Raw genomic sequence first — 13,096 nt, 5'->3', positions numbered from 1 at the left:
TCAGAACGTGTAACTGTCACAGGTGTGACATCTATATTCACTCAGCCAATTGTGAGAGAACATGCAAATAAGAGAGAAGGCAGAGGCAGCGGATTGGCCTACTGGTTGGCGATGTCACAATGATCAGCAGGACTGGTTTTGAGGAGGCCTATTTCTTCGATTTTAAGACAAACTTTTGTCCCCATATAGAACATAGTTACATAACAACGCTCACATATTCAAATGCAACATTGTGTCAAAATTTCAAAGCAATCGGTGAAGAACTTTCGGAGATATAACGTCTGTTTCGAACGAACATTTACATTTTTATTTATATAGATTTATTTATTACATTTTTATACTGCCCAATAGCCAAAGCTCTTGTATGTTTATAGATATGCCTAACATGAATGTGTTTGGAATTCAAGGGCATGATTTTATGATAAATTGTATTTCTATAAAATTTATAGTATAAATGAACGGCAATTAAATGTTGATATACTTTCACAAATAAGTCTTATGAATGAATGTTGACTGTTTGGCTTACTCATCTGTTATTCTTTTCTCTGCCACAGAAAAGACAAGCTGTCAAAGATTGCGCCTTGGCTAGAGACAGATTTATGCGGTTGACAGAAACCTTTGTAAATCCAAATGAGCAAAAAGCAGTCTTATTGTTGCTTTTTAGTGTATGTAATCAGATTTCTGGCTCCCAAGAATCTGAATATGGCTTACCAGAAACCAGCAAAATCTGAATATTCATCAAACAAAGATGAGCTTGGGAACGAGGTTGTTTTATTTCGACCTGAGATTGTCCAAACGGGTTCTCCCATCTAAAGCAGATAGGAGAGGTATTTTGGACAGTTAGCATAGTAGGGGTGTTGAATCTCAGGCCTGTGTGTTTCCTAGGGTTCAAATCCAGCCCTCCGAGGTTCCTGAAATGGCCATGCCTCCTAACCCTTTCACCCGCCCTCTGATATTGGGTGGCTTCCAGTCTTTTGCACATTTCCCCCATTCTGTAATGGGAGAAATGTGCTCGCGTAAATGGATCTCATAAGACTTAGTTACTGACTGTGAGAGCTTTAAGCTAAAACATGCTGTTACTTCGGGGTATTTTGGCCTGCCCATCACTGGAATATGGCTCCTGAGGCTGCAACACCCTTGCCTTACAGAAACCTTCTGGAACTTCTGCCACACTTCATAACTTGCATTTCATTGCAATCATAACTTACACAACAAAAATAATGATATATATTGTGATATGTCGAACTAACTTTATAGTAATGACATTCTCTTCCTCTCCCCTTAGACAATTCCTCATCCCTTCTGGAAGATGAAGAGCTAGGAATGGAGGCCACCAGCTGGCAACTAAACAGCACATCCATTAATGGCCACAGTGAAACTCCAACAACAGCTCGTTTCCCCAGCTGGGTGACTTTTGATGATAATGAAGTCAGCTGTGTTTCCCCACCGACTTTATCCCCTGTGAAACCAGACACTCCGCCATTTGCAGCAACTCCACCACCAGCAGCAGCAACAACAACACAGATAATAGATGTGAACTCTAGTACCCCCTCTTCATCCTTTAAAAAAAGGGAGCGTCCGAAAAGCACCTTGGGTGACCTCTCTAAAGTTCAGAAGCTAGACCTTTCCTCCATTACCAGGTTGCCTTCAGTTGGTGGGACACCCCCCTGGAGTGCTACTAATCCTTTCCTTGATGACTCTCTGAGGGATGTTCAACCTTCCCCTATCAACCCATTTAGCTCTTTCTTTGAGGAACGGGATAGACGTTCCCAAACCAGCTCTGTCTCTGGCATCTCTGGTAGAAACCAGAGAGATTCCCTCATTGTCCTCCATCAAGAGCCTGACACCATCAGCTTCAATGAATCAAGTAAACACCTCAGACACAGAGATGCTGTTGAGCAACTCAAACAACTTCAAATCGGGGACCCAGATCAGCTGAGCAGTTCCACTCTGCCTGATGATGACCCTACAGTGCCAACTGAATTGGACAGTACCTTGTCCAGTTTGTGGCCGCCTCAGCAAAAAGATGGCTGGCCAATGATGCTGAGGATACCAGAAAAGAAAAATATCATGTCCTCTAGGCACTGGGGTCCAATTTATGTCAAACTAACTGAGAGCAGGTGTTTGCAGCTCTTTTATGAGAAGGGACTGGAGAAGCCTTTCAAGGAATTCAAGCTTGACATCAGTCATGAGATTTCAGAACCCAAGCTCCAAAACTATGATGAGAATGGAAGGATACACAGTGTGAGGATAGATCGTACCACCTACAAGGAGAAAAAGAAGTACCAGCCAAAGCCATCTGTATCTCACACAGCAGAGCGGGAACAGGTTATTAAGCTAGGCACCACCAGTTATGAAGACTTCCTCAGCTTCATCAGAGCAGTCCAGGATACACTGATGGATTTGCCCGCTTCATTGACAGACCTGAGCACGGTAGGATTAAACTATCAAGAGGAGGAAATCACTGTGGATGTAAAGGATGAGTTCTATGGCATTTTGGCCAAAGGAGACAACAGGATTTTGCAGCACCATGTGTTGTCACGAGTGCATGTTCTCACTTTTCTTTCCGGCCTGGCAGAATGCAGGTTGGGGCTCAATGACATCCTTGTCAAAGGGAATGAAATTGTCTCAAGGCAGGATATCATGCCCACCACCACCACCAAGTGGATTAAGCTGCACGATTGCCATTTCCACTCATGTGTGGATGAGGAGGCATTCGCCAGTGCCCGCGTCATTCTGTTCAACCCCTTAGATGCCTGCAGGTTTGAACTGATGCGTTTCAGGAGTGTGTTTTCTGAGAAGATGTTGCCTTTTACCTTGAGGGTGGCAGCTAGCATCAATGGTGCTGAGGTGGAGCTTCAAAGCTGGCTGATGATGTCACCGGGGTTCTCCTCCAACAGAGACCCTCTAACTCAGGTCCCCTGTGAAAATGTGATGGTCCGCTACCCCGTGCCACAGGAGTGGGTGAAAAACTTCCGCAGAGATAGCGTCCTTGGGGAAAAGTCCTTGAAAGCAAAGGTGAACAAAAGTGCTAGCTTTGGATCCACTAGTGTTTCTGGTTCTGAGCCAGTCATGAGTGTAACACTAGGAACTGCCAAATATGAGCATGCCTTCAATTCCATTGTGTGGAGGATAAATCGACTGCCTGACAAAAACTCTGGTGGGTACTGCCAATTGAACCAGATAATCTTGCTGGGGCACATTGGGTATGATGGGTAAAAAGGCGTTCTCTCAGATGGTTCAAACGGTGTGTCTGTGTAAAGTGTGGCAATTAAATTTTCTGAAGGCTTGAAATAATGCGACAGTCCATAATAGTACTGAACACCCCTCCTGATGGTTTTTAACTGCTTCCATCCCCCCCCCCCCATTTTTGCTTTTGTCACCTTTGCCTCTCCTTATGTTGCTTCTCATGAGCCATTGCCTGATCTGCTTGGATGTCACAGGCAGGTCTCTGTTTGGAGCAGAATCATGACACCTCTGGGTGCCCTTGGCTTAGCAGCTGTAAAGTTATAGAAAGGCTGCCCTGCCTTTCCCAGACAACTTGAGTGCTTAGGAAGTCCATCGGATGGAACACACTTTCAATATGCTGTTGTGCTTATGCCTTGTTCTTACTGCCATGGCAAACCTTTGGGCTGAACCTCTTCAGATGGCAGGTGGAAGCTCATATGATTAAAAGCTCCTACCCCCAAACACAGAAAACTAGATGAGCTCTCCAAACATAGCTTCTACATACAACTCCCCCTCAAATAAAGTAAACTAGATGGACAGGAAGAAAGTTGTGTTAGAGCCCTTCTCCCTGACATGGGAGATTTTATTTATTTTTTAATGGAAGAGCAATCAGCTATAGGAACCCTGACCTGCAGTTTGAAGCGTTTTTGCCCAGACATAGGTTTACCACTTCCATAAGTAGACGTAAATTTGCACCACTTGCTTTGAATACATCATTTGGGCTGCTTTGATATAAAATTTAAAAGTAATGGATGCACTGACTTACAGTGCAATCCTATGCATGTTTAATCAGAAGTAAGTCCCATTGTATTCAATGGGGCTTGTTCTCAGGTAAGTGGGCATAGGATTGAAGCCTTGGCCTGACTAACATCTATTTCCAGCTTCTCATACAATTGGCCCAGCTTGGGTCTCGCTAGGCTGATTTTGTGACGCATGAAGGCACCAGTTGCTCCTTGCTAAACACAAGGCAAGTGTTGTAACTGTGCAGCTGTCTTTTGTTGTGTTCGAGGGGCAGCTGTTATTATATGTGATAAAACTGGTCCTTAAAAATAAATCCAGTGTTGGACCAGTTTGGAGCTGCAAGATCAAAACAACAAAATTGAATTCCACGAAGAGCATTGCTGCGATTGTTCCAAGAACAGCTTGGTAACTTCTATTGCGTTCCCCTGATTCATAAGCAATATGTTAATACTGGATGATGTGAGGAGCCTCAGTCCCAAGCGGACATGATTCGAGTGTCTGTGTTTTAGTTAGTCAACAGGCAAGTGGAACAATGGATGCTAAGAAAACATTGATTTATAGAATACGTTTCTGTCTTGACTGTGAGAAAGCCAACACATATTGAAGGAGAATAGGACTTAAATCACAGTTGTAGATCTGAAACACTGTACATAACCGGCATCTAATCAATTACTAACAAAACTGAATGTACCTTTCTCTGAAGTGCATTACACTGAACATCTGAATCTGTAAAGTAGGGTGCTTTTAAAACACGTCCCTTGCAAAGCTCATGCAAATAATAATAATAACAATAATAATAATTATATAGACAAACACAATACAACTGCAAAAATAATTCACCAACAACTGGCCATCAAATTCAACCTTATCAAACAACCTACACCATACTATACATACTCACCCGAAACAATCTTGGAAAATGCAGATCATAAAATATACTGGGACAGAACAATTAATACTGACAAAACAATACCTTGCAACCGACCAGACATAACAGTCATAGACAAAAAAGAAAAACACACATACCTCATTGACATAGCAATACTGAATGACAAAAATGTTGTTGAAAAGGAAGAGGAAAAGAGAGAAAAACTGCATGAAAGCTGGAAACCACCATATGGTTGGTGAAACATCTTCCTAAATACTAAATACAGGAAGAGGGAACATGGACTACTGCCATTCAGATAAACACTTATTGCCTTTCACAAGATCTTGTATATCAACATTAGATTCAGCTTGGGGTGCAGGTGTTGTCACTATGTTGTTGTCACAGACAAGAGGCAAAAGATCCATTCTGATATCATGTTTTGCATCCACGGCAATCATTCAAAAGGCCAGCACTGGGATTTGTCATCCACATAGCTTATTCAGTCACCACTTCCTGCATATTGGATGCAACATGAATCTGGCATTGGATCATCTTGGACAGGTTCATGCAACCACCTCCGTATTGGATCCTTGCCCCTTTTTGCTAATAAAAGCTAGCAGGGATGGCTGGGCTAGGGAAGTGATTAATGCCTCTCTGCTAGAGGGAGTGGTCCCAGGCCGCCTGAAAGAAGCGGTAGTGAGACCACTCCTGAAGAATTCTTCCCTGGACCAGGAAAAACTTAATAAATATGGGCTGGTGGCAAATGTTCCATTCCTGGGCAAGGTCCTTGAGCAGGTGGTTGCGGGCCAGTTCCAGACACTCTCGGATGAGACCGATTATCTGGATCCATTTCAGTTGGGTTTCCGGCCTGGTTTTGGTATGGAAACAGCCTTGGTCGCCCTGTACAATGACCTATGTTGGGAGAAAGACAGGGGGAGTGTGACTCTGTCGATTCTCCTGTTAAATTCTCCAAGTTAGATTACTGCAATGCAGTGTACGTGGGGCTGCCTTTGAAGATGGTTCAGGAGCTGCAGCTTAAGCAAAATGTGGCAGCCAGTGGCTTTCGATACCATCGACCATAGTATCCTGGGACGACTGGCTGAGTTGGGAGTGGGAAGTACTGCATTGCAGTGGTTCTGCTGTTACTTAGCGGATTGGCTCCAGGTGGTGGTGCTTGGGGAACATTGCTTGGCCCTGTGGATTCTCCAATATGGGGTTCTGCAGGGGTCACTTTTGTCCCCCATGGTGTTCAATATCTACATGGAACCGTTGAGTGTGGTCATCCAGAGTTTTGAAAGTGCATTGTCATCAGTATGCTGATGACACTCAGCTCTACTTCTACTTCTCATCTTCATCAGGTGAGGCTATGGATGTGCTGAACCGGTGCCTGGCTATGGCAATTGACTGGATGAGGGCTAATAAACTGAAACTCAATCCGAACAAGACTGAGATGCTGTTAGTGGGTGGTTCTGCTGACCGGCTGCAGGGTGTTCAACCTGTTCTGGATGGGGTTAAACTCTCCCTGAAGGAGCAGGTTCGTCGCTTGGGAGTTCTCCTAGAACCATCTCTGTCACTTGAGGCTCAGGTGGCCTCGGTGGCACAGAGTGCCTTCTACCAACTTTGGTTGGTGGCCCCTGTCTGGACAGGAGTAACCTGGCTTCCATTGGTAACCTCCAGGTTAGATTACTACAATGCACTGTACGTGGGACTGCCTTTGAAGATGGTTCAGAAGCTGCAGCTTGTGCAAAATGTGGCAGCCAGATTAACAATGAGGATGATGAGGTTCAGACATATAAGACCAACTGTGGCCTGCTTGCATTGGCTGCCTGTATGTTTCTGAGCCCAATTCAAGGTGCTGGTTTTAACCTGTAAAGCCTTACATGGCTTGGGACCACAATACCTGGAGGAACACCTCTCCCAACATGAACCTACCCATACACTACACTCAATATCTAAGATTCTCCTCTGAGTGCCTACTCCATGGGAAGCTCGGAGGATGGCAACAAGGGAGAGGGCCTTCTCAGTGTGTCCCCCCCCCCAATTATGGAATGAACTCCCCGACGAGGCTCACCTGGCGCCAATATTGTTATCTTTTCAGCGCCAGGGCAAGACTTTTCTTTTCTCCTAGGCATTTAACAGCATAGGATGAGTTTTTAATTGACCCCAGATCTATATTTAGGCCTGGCTGAGAGTTCACAGTTGTTTTAAATATATTGTCCTTGCATCTTGTCTGTTTTTATGCTTTTATGGTTTAAAATTTTGTATATCATTTTTAATATTCAATGTTTTAACCTTTGTAAACCGCCCAGAGAGCTTCAGCTATGGGGCGGTATATAAATGTAAATAATAATAATTGAGCAAGATGTGTTGACAGCAGTATTCTCTCCAACTTGCAGACAGGGGAGCTAGATTGGATCGACAAGGTCAGCTAGTGAATTCATGCCTGTGGCAAGATTTGAACTGGGGGCTCCTAAACACACAGCCCATATACTTAACCACTAAGCTACACCAGTTCTGCCAAATTAGCCACTTCCCAAAATATAAACAATTGACTTTTCTGAAGGATTTATGGGGCTTTCTGCTGTTCTTAGCCCATGTTGAGATAAATCCTTTCAGATCTAAGAAATTATTATTTAACTCTGATATAAGCAGCTGAACAGGTCTCCCACAGTCTCTAATACTAACTTTCTCTGGAACCTTTGGTAAGTCACATATGGCTCTTTCTCTACATGTTTAAGAAACTAAATATGTAAGAAATTTCTGATGGCCTGTTTGTATACTGAAAAACAGCAATGAAAGCAAATGATTTGCAAAGAGTAGGCAATTATTTGGAATCTCGCAGCAAGAAAAGCAGCTGGGATACGTAGATGCAGCAGAACAGTAGATGGTTGAAATATAAAGCATCATTCTCCCCCCACTTCTACCCTGAAAAGCTCCCCTCCCTTTTGTTGATTTTCAGTTAAGAAGGTGGGCCATTGTGGTTTTCTTATGCACTGTTGCATGAAATGTGTGATTTGGCTTACAGATCCATAGCTTCTCCTAGCCCTATATCCTGCAGGAGTGTGTGCCGAAGACTGGCTTTGTGGCCCTAGAAACGCCAGATTTCCTATATGAAGTCAGTATTTGGCTCAAGAGTACCGTCAGTGGGCACCAGCCCACCTCTGCAAAGAAGAAATTAAATGTGTCTAAGGGTACAGTCCTATGGGTGGCACCCGCAATGATCGTAAGCCCCTGAACTTGAAGACTTACAAGCATCCTTTGCAGGGCAGGAACTGCATCAAAGGTGATCTTCACTGGCACGATCTCCCACCCTGCATTTTTTGCTAGATGGACTTTCTTTTTTGCCTGTCAAGGGAATGTGTTTTGGAGAGGGAGGGAAGGAAGTTGGCAGAGGCTCAGGATAAGTCATATCCTGGCCTCTCCAGTCTCTCCTCCCCGCCCACTGAAAGACCTGCTTTTCCTCCTCTCAAACCTCGAGTTCCCAACTTCGGATGCAAGCAAATGTGGTTCTGGCTGTGAGGGGAAGTGGGTGGGTCAGATCGTTGATTCCCTCCTCTGAGGTTAAAGTGTTGTCTCCAACCTCGGATTGGGGAATCTCAGGCATTGTCTAGGGGCTCATAGGGGTGCTCCTTCCAACTCCTTGAAATCATGCCACAGTCTTGTAGATTTCAATAAGAATTGATTTTTAACATTTTCTCTAGATTGGACAGTTAAAAGGATCACATGTGAGGTCCTTCTTTTGTAGGTGGACATGGGTGTGCCTGTCACAGATTTTAGAGCTTTAAACCCTTATGCAATATCAGACATTGATGCTATCATACAGGTCGGCACAGTCCACATGATGTAATACAATGAAAACTAAGGAGTGGAACAAAAACCTCCAAATCATCAGCTGACAGGTCTTTCAAGATCCTTCCAGGATCCACTGTGACATCAATGCATGCAACAAAAGGCTGGTGTGAAGATCAAAAGAAGCCTTCAGTTACATTTACAGTGCCTTATCCTCTAGACCAGAGCATGGTGTGACATCATATTAAAATCTCACTTTGTGTTTGCGTTCCTCCCCAGATGGTTTAGTATTTAACAAAAAATCTGAATCTAGTATGTCTCCACATCTCGCATTTTTCAATAATAACATAACAGCAGCATTCTGACTCATAACCATCTAATTAACTCAATTATTCAAGAAGCTGCTTCTGAGTACTTTCCTCTTTAAATTTCATGGTAAGGCTTTAACTTCCATGTTCTTTTGCTTTTTTTGTAGCTTCAGGTCATCCTCACTGTTTCTTCTGCCACCTGGAGCTTGGTTCAGACCGGGAAGTGCCTTCCAGTTTTGTCCGCTATGTGGACGTGGAGTTTGACATGCCAACCACTTCAGCATCCAAGGCCAGCATCCGCTCCATCTCGGTAGAAGGCAAGACAGATGTCAGGAAGTGGGTCAACTATTCAGCACATTATAGTTACAAGGTATGACTGAGCTGGCTGACAGCCAGATGTATAAGCATTTTTTCTTCTGGGGTTGGGACACGGTCTAAGTGGCTTGCGGTTTTGTTTTGTTTTTTGCAAATACAACTCTTGATAGCATACTTCCTAGCTGGATCACTAGCTTCAGTGAACAATCAGATCCTCGGTATTAACCAATGTAAGTCTTCGACCTTAAATGTGCAGTAAATCAGTGGCAGAGGATATGTCTTGCATGAAAAAGGCTCCAGGCTTAATATCTGGCATCTAGGAGTTGGATAGTCTGGGGGCCAATCACCACCCTGCCACCAGAACAAAGCAAAGGCTACATCCCCACTGAAATTGGTGCCACTGCGCTGCCTGGGGCAGGGGGCAGGAAATCCTTTAAAATAAGCCATGAGGGGCATGCTTTATTTTAAAGCAAAATTGCAATCCCTGGATGCTTCCAAGAGCACAATTTTTGCTTTGAAACAAGGCCACATAGCTTGCTTGAAGGAAAAATCAGTGTTTGTTTCCTATCGCTTCACCACTGAATTTTGGCAGCAAATACAGTGGTGGGGCAGTCAGGCTGCAAATTCAGCCACATGTGGCCCACAGGCTGTGTGTTGCCCACCCCTGAGTTAAAGGGGTCTCTAAGATAGCAAGGGTCAGAAAGATTGTCTCACAAGACCCTGGGGAGCTACTGCAAGTCAGAGCAGACAACACTGAGCTAGATGAACCAATGGTCTGACTTAGTATGGGGCACCTTTATAATTTCATAAATTTGGTGGAGAGGAAAAATACATCTACATCTGATATTCAAGCCATGCTTGCTATAGGAACAATTGTGGGCTGAGTTGCAGAAGAAAGGCAGAGATTGCTGCACTAAGTCTCTACCACTTTGAGTCCTGTGCTCTGATTTATATCCACTGAACTAAGGTGGTTTTTCCATCAAACGGAACATCATGGCACTAATTCCATGCCTCCCTCATTGCCCACTGTTCAGCTATGCTTCTAGTGGTTTGGAGGGAGCCAGGGATGCTTTGGTTGGGCTCTGTCCTGCTTTGGCAAATGGCAACTGCAGATGAGTATTGGCCATCCTTGCTTTCAAGCAAGTTGCTGTTGACTGAGGACACCAGGAAACAGAAACCAGGTAGAGCTTTCATCCTTTTCTAACACCCTTTCACCTTTCCTATCAGGTGGAAATAGAACAGAAAAAGAGCTTGAATCCAGATATGATGGGGGAAGAAACTGATAAGCCCAAGGAATGTGCTGTGCAGTGAAGGAAATTTCTATCTGCGGTTGGAACAGTCAAATCGGCAAGACTCGAAGAAGAGAAAACACAGCACTTCACTCCTGCTGTCAGAAGAGCCGGGAAATATTTGGAGTGTTGTGAGGTTTCCTTGCCCTCTGTGACCTTACTTAGAAAGGAAGCTCCTTCGGGATTTGTTTACAACAGCCTGGTGGCTTTGGTAGAAGCACACTAAGTATGTAGGCTTGCAATTCAGTCAAAACTGCCTTCATCCTTACTAATCTTCCTCCAGTGAAATCGTAGCATTGTGACAGCCACAGCTCAAAGAAAAGTTGTAACCCTAGTCTTGTTAACAATCCTTTCCGTTCCATGCACTTGACACTTCCTGAAAGTTCAGTCCGCAGAAGAGTTCTTCCAGATGGTCTGCAACAGCACTGAGAGGTATGGCGGTATAGAAGATTCACCACAGAATCCTTTTGTTTTCCTATCATGATCTCAGTTTGCAATGAAAAGCTGTAACAACCTTTCATCTCAACCGATGCAAATGGAATCACTGGGAATTCCAGGAGGTGAAGGACAAATGGTTTGCCCTTTCCTATTTGCCATCTCTAAGTCAGAACATTTAAATATTGCACATTTTCCTTGGATGTTGGTCGTACAAAAGTTTCCTTCGTTCAGTTAGTCTGTTGTTGGGGGCAGGGTTATTCTTTAGACTTAACATAGTTATAGCTGCCAGCAGAAGGGACTAGACAGATAGTTGAGCATTCTTGCCTTGGATGATACTGGAAAGAAATAGAGTTCATTTGAACTTTTACTTGGATGGTTAGGTAGAGTGATATACAGCTTATTACCCAGATCAATGCTTCTGTGACAAACTACATCTTGTATTCTTGATGGGCATTGTGGAAAAAAGATGTTCTGTTTTGGGGTTTTTTGTAGATGCTGATAATGCTAATTTTATGTTCTGTCCCAATACGACATCTTATTTCAGAAAGACTGCAGTGTAATAGTTGCGTGTACTGCCAGTAATTGGTGTTATTACTCCGTAATATGCGGTCATAATGGCATTGAGGTCAGGGCTCTTTGAATTCTATGTCCACAATAGTTTAATACAAGTGCAAAAATTAACATCCTGAGAATGGGAACTGGAGTATTTAAAATTCAAGTTTCTAGTCCACTTGGCTGTGAAAACAATATTGAAAGTGTCTGGGCATGTCTATGCAGAACATTCAGTGGGAAAGCTTAAGGAAAAGTCTGCTGCTTTTAATCAAATGGATAAATTCCCCATCCCAACAAATTGTAGTAAATTAAACCACCGTGAAAATGTCCACCCTTTTGGAGTCCACAGATGGTAGTAGATTTTCAGCTCAGCTGTAGTGTGAATGGGTCATCATAGATATAATAAAATGTCCTAATCACATCATTTCTAACACAACTGCCAAGATCCACTGTGAAGCTATCCTTGAAAAATAGTAATCATGTCTATCAACTATGTGGTGAGGTAAAATACAAAAACATGAAATCCAGCCCCCTTTCCAACATTTGATAAAGCGCTTCTGAAGAGGGATGTGTATCGGCAGCTGAATCAGGGAGAAGAAACCTCTCTGCAGCACCCATTTGCAGGCACGGTTCCTCACCTGGATGGGGATACATGTGGATATGGCGTCTAACTAGATTTGGGCAAAAGTTTTTTCAGTGACGTTGGTTTACACATTCATTATGCCTATTATCAAATATAATCAAATTAGGTTGACTTGCACAGACCATCTGCACGCTAGTACTTTATTGCTCAATATCATACTTTTCTAGCTTTTCCGCAAGCACCCAGAAATGCCAGGTACGAGGCCGACCAGGAGTCCATTGGACTCCCCCCTCCCAGCCGCTTCCCCTGCTCCCTCCCAGCCACTCTTCCACACTTGTCTGCTTGCCAACCCATGGGACTTACCTGAGGTCTCTGCGTATGCCAGCAAACCACCTGGACTCCTCCTCTCTGTGCTCTCCCCAGCTGCTGCCCCCTACTTGCCTGCCCGCTGACCCACAGGACTTCTCTGAGGCCTCTGCATGAACTGCTCCAGCAATGACACAGTTCAGTCCCACCGCTCCCCCCACCCCAGCTGCTGCCCCCTCCCAGCCACTTCTCACCTGCCCGCCGACCTGTGGGACTTACCTGAGGCCTCCACGCGAGCCACCCAGCCTCCTCTCTGGGCTCCCTCCCAGTTGTGTATATATAGTCTGTTGCTTAGCAACACAAAGTGCTTAGCTTGGAACCCCCAATGTGCCATGCATTGCTATGTGCCACATATTGCCTTAGCGTTTTATAGAGATGTTGTACAGACATATGTGAACTAGCCCATGGCCTCAGTTAAAAGCTGACCCAAAAAGTTCTTGACCACTTTCAGAAGCTTGCACTTTGAGGTTTGGTAGCAGTCTCTGAAAATACTTATCCGCATGTCCCAATGGCTTAATAATAATAATAAAATTATTTCTTACCCGCCTCTCCGTTTGGATCGAGGTGGGGAGAAACAATAAGTATAAAACACATAAAACTGAATTTAAAACATAGTATA

At 44.0% G+C, this 13,096-nt stretch overlaps 1 protein-coding gene across 3 annotated transcripts in view; it reads left to right on the top strand.

Moving 5' to 3' along the window:
• The window catches only part of STON2 (stonin 2), a 68,514-nt gene extending 56,262 nt beyond the window's left edge, over positions 1–12,252 (top strand). For all 3 annotated transcript variants that reach the window (XM_063117934.1, XM_063117932.1, XM_063117933.1), the window contains 3 exons: positions 1,286–3,160; positions 9,102–9,304; positions 10,477–12,252. In XM_063117934.1, the coding sequence (XP_062974004.1) occupies positions 1,286–3,160; positions 9,102–9,304; positions 10,477–10,560 (2,162 nt within the window). In that variant the 3' untranslated portion in view covers positions 10,561–12,252. The remainder of the gene's footprint in view (positions 1–1,285; positions 3,161–9,101; positions 9,305–10,476) is intronic.
• The last annotated feature ends 844 nt before the right edge of the window (positions 12,253–13,096 follow it).

The sequence above is a fragment of the Elgaria multicarinata genome, chromosome 2 (assembly GCF_023053635.1).
Source record: "Elgaria multicarinata webbii isolate HBS135686 ecotype San Diego chromosome 2, rElgMul1.1.pri, whole genome shotgun sequence".
NCBI lineage: Eukaryota > Metazoa > Chordata > Lepidosauria > Squamata > Anguidae > Elgaria > Elgaria multicarinata.
Note: the sequence above shows the minus strand (reverse complement) of the source record. Positions and strands in the feature narration are given on the sequence as shown.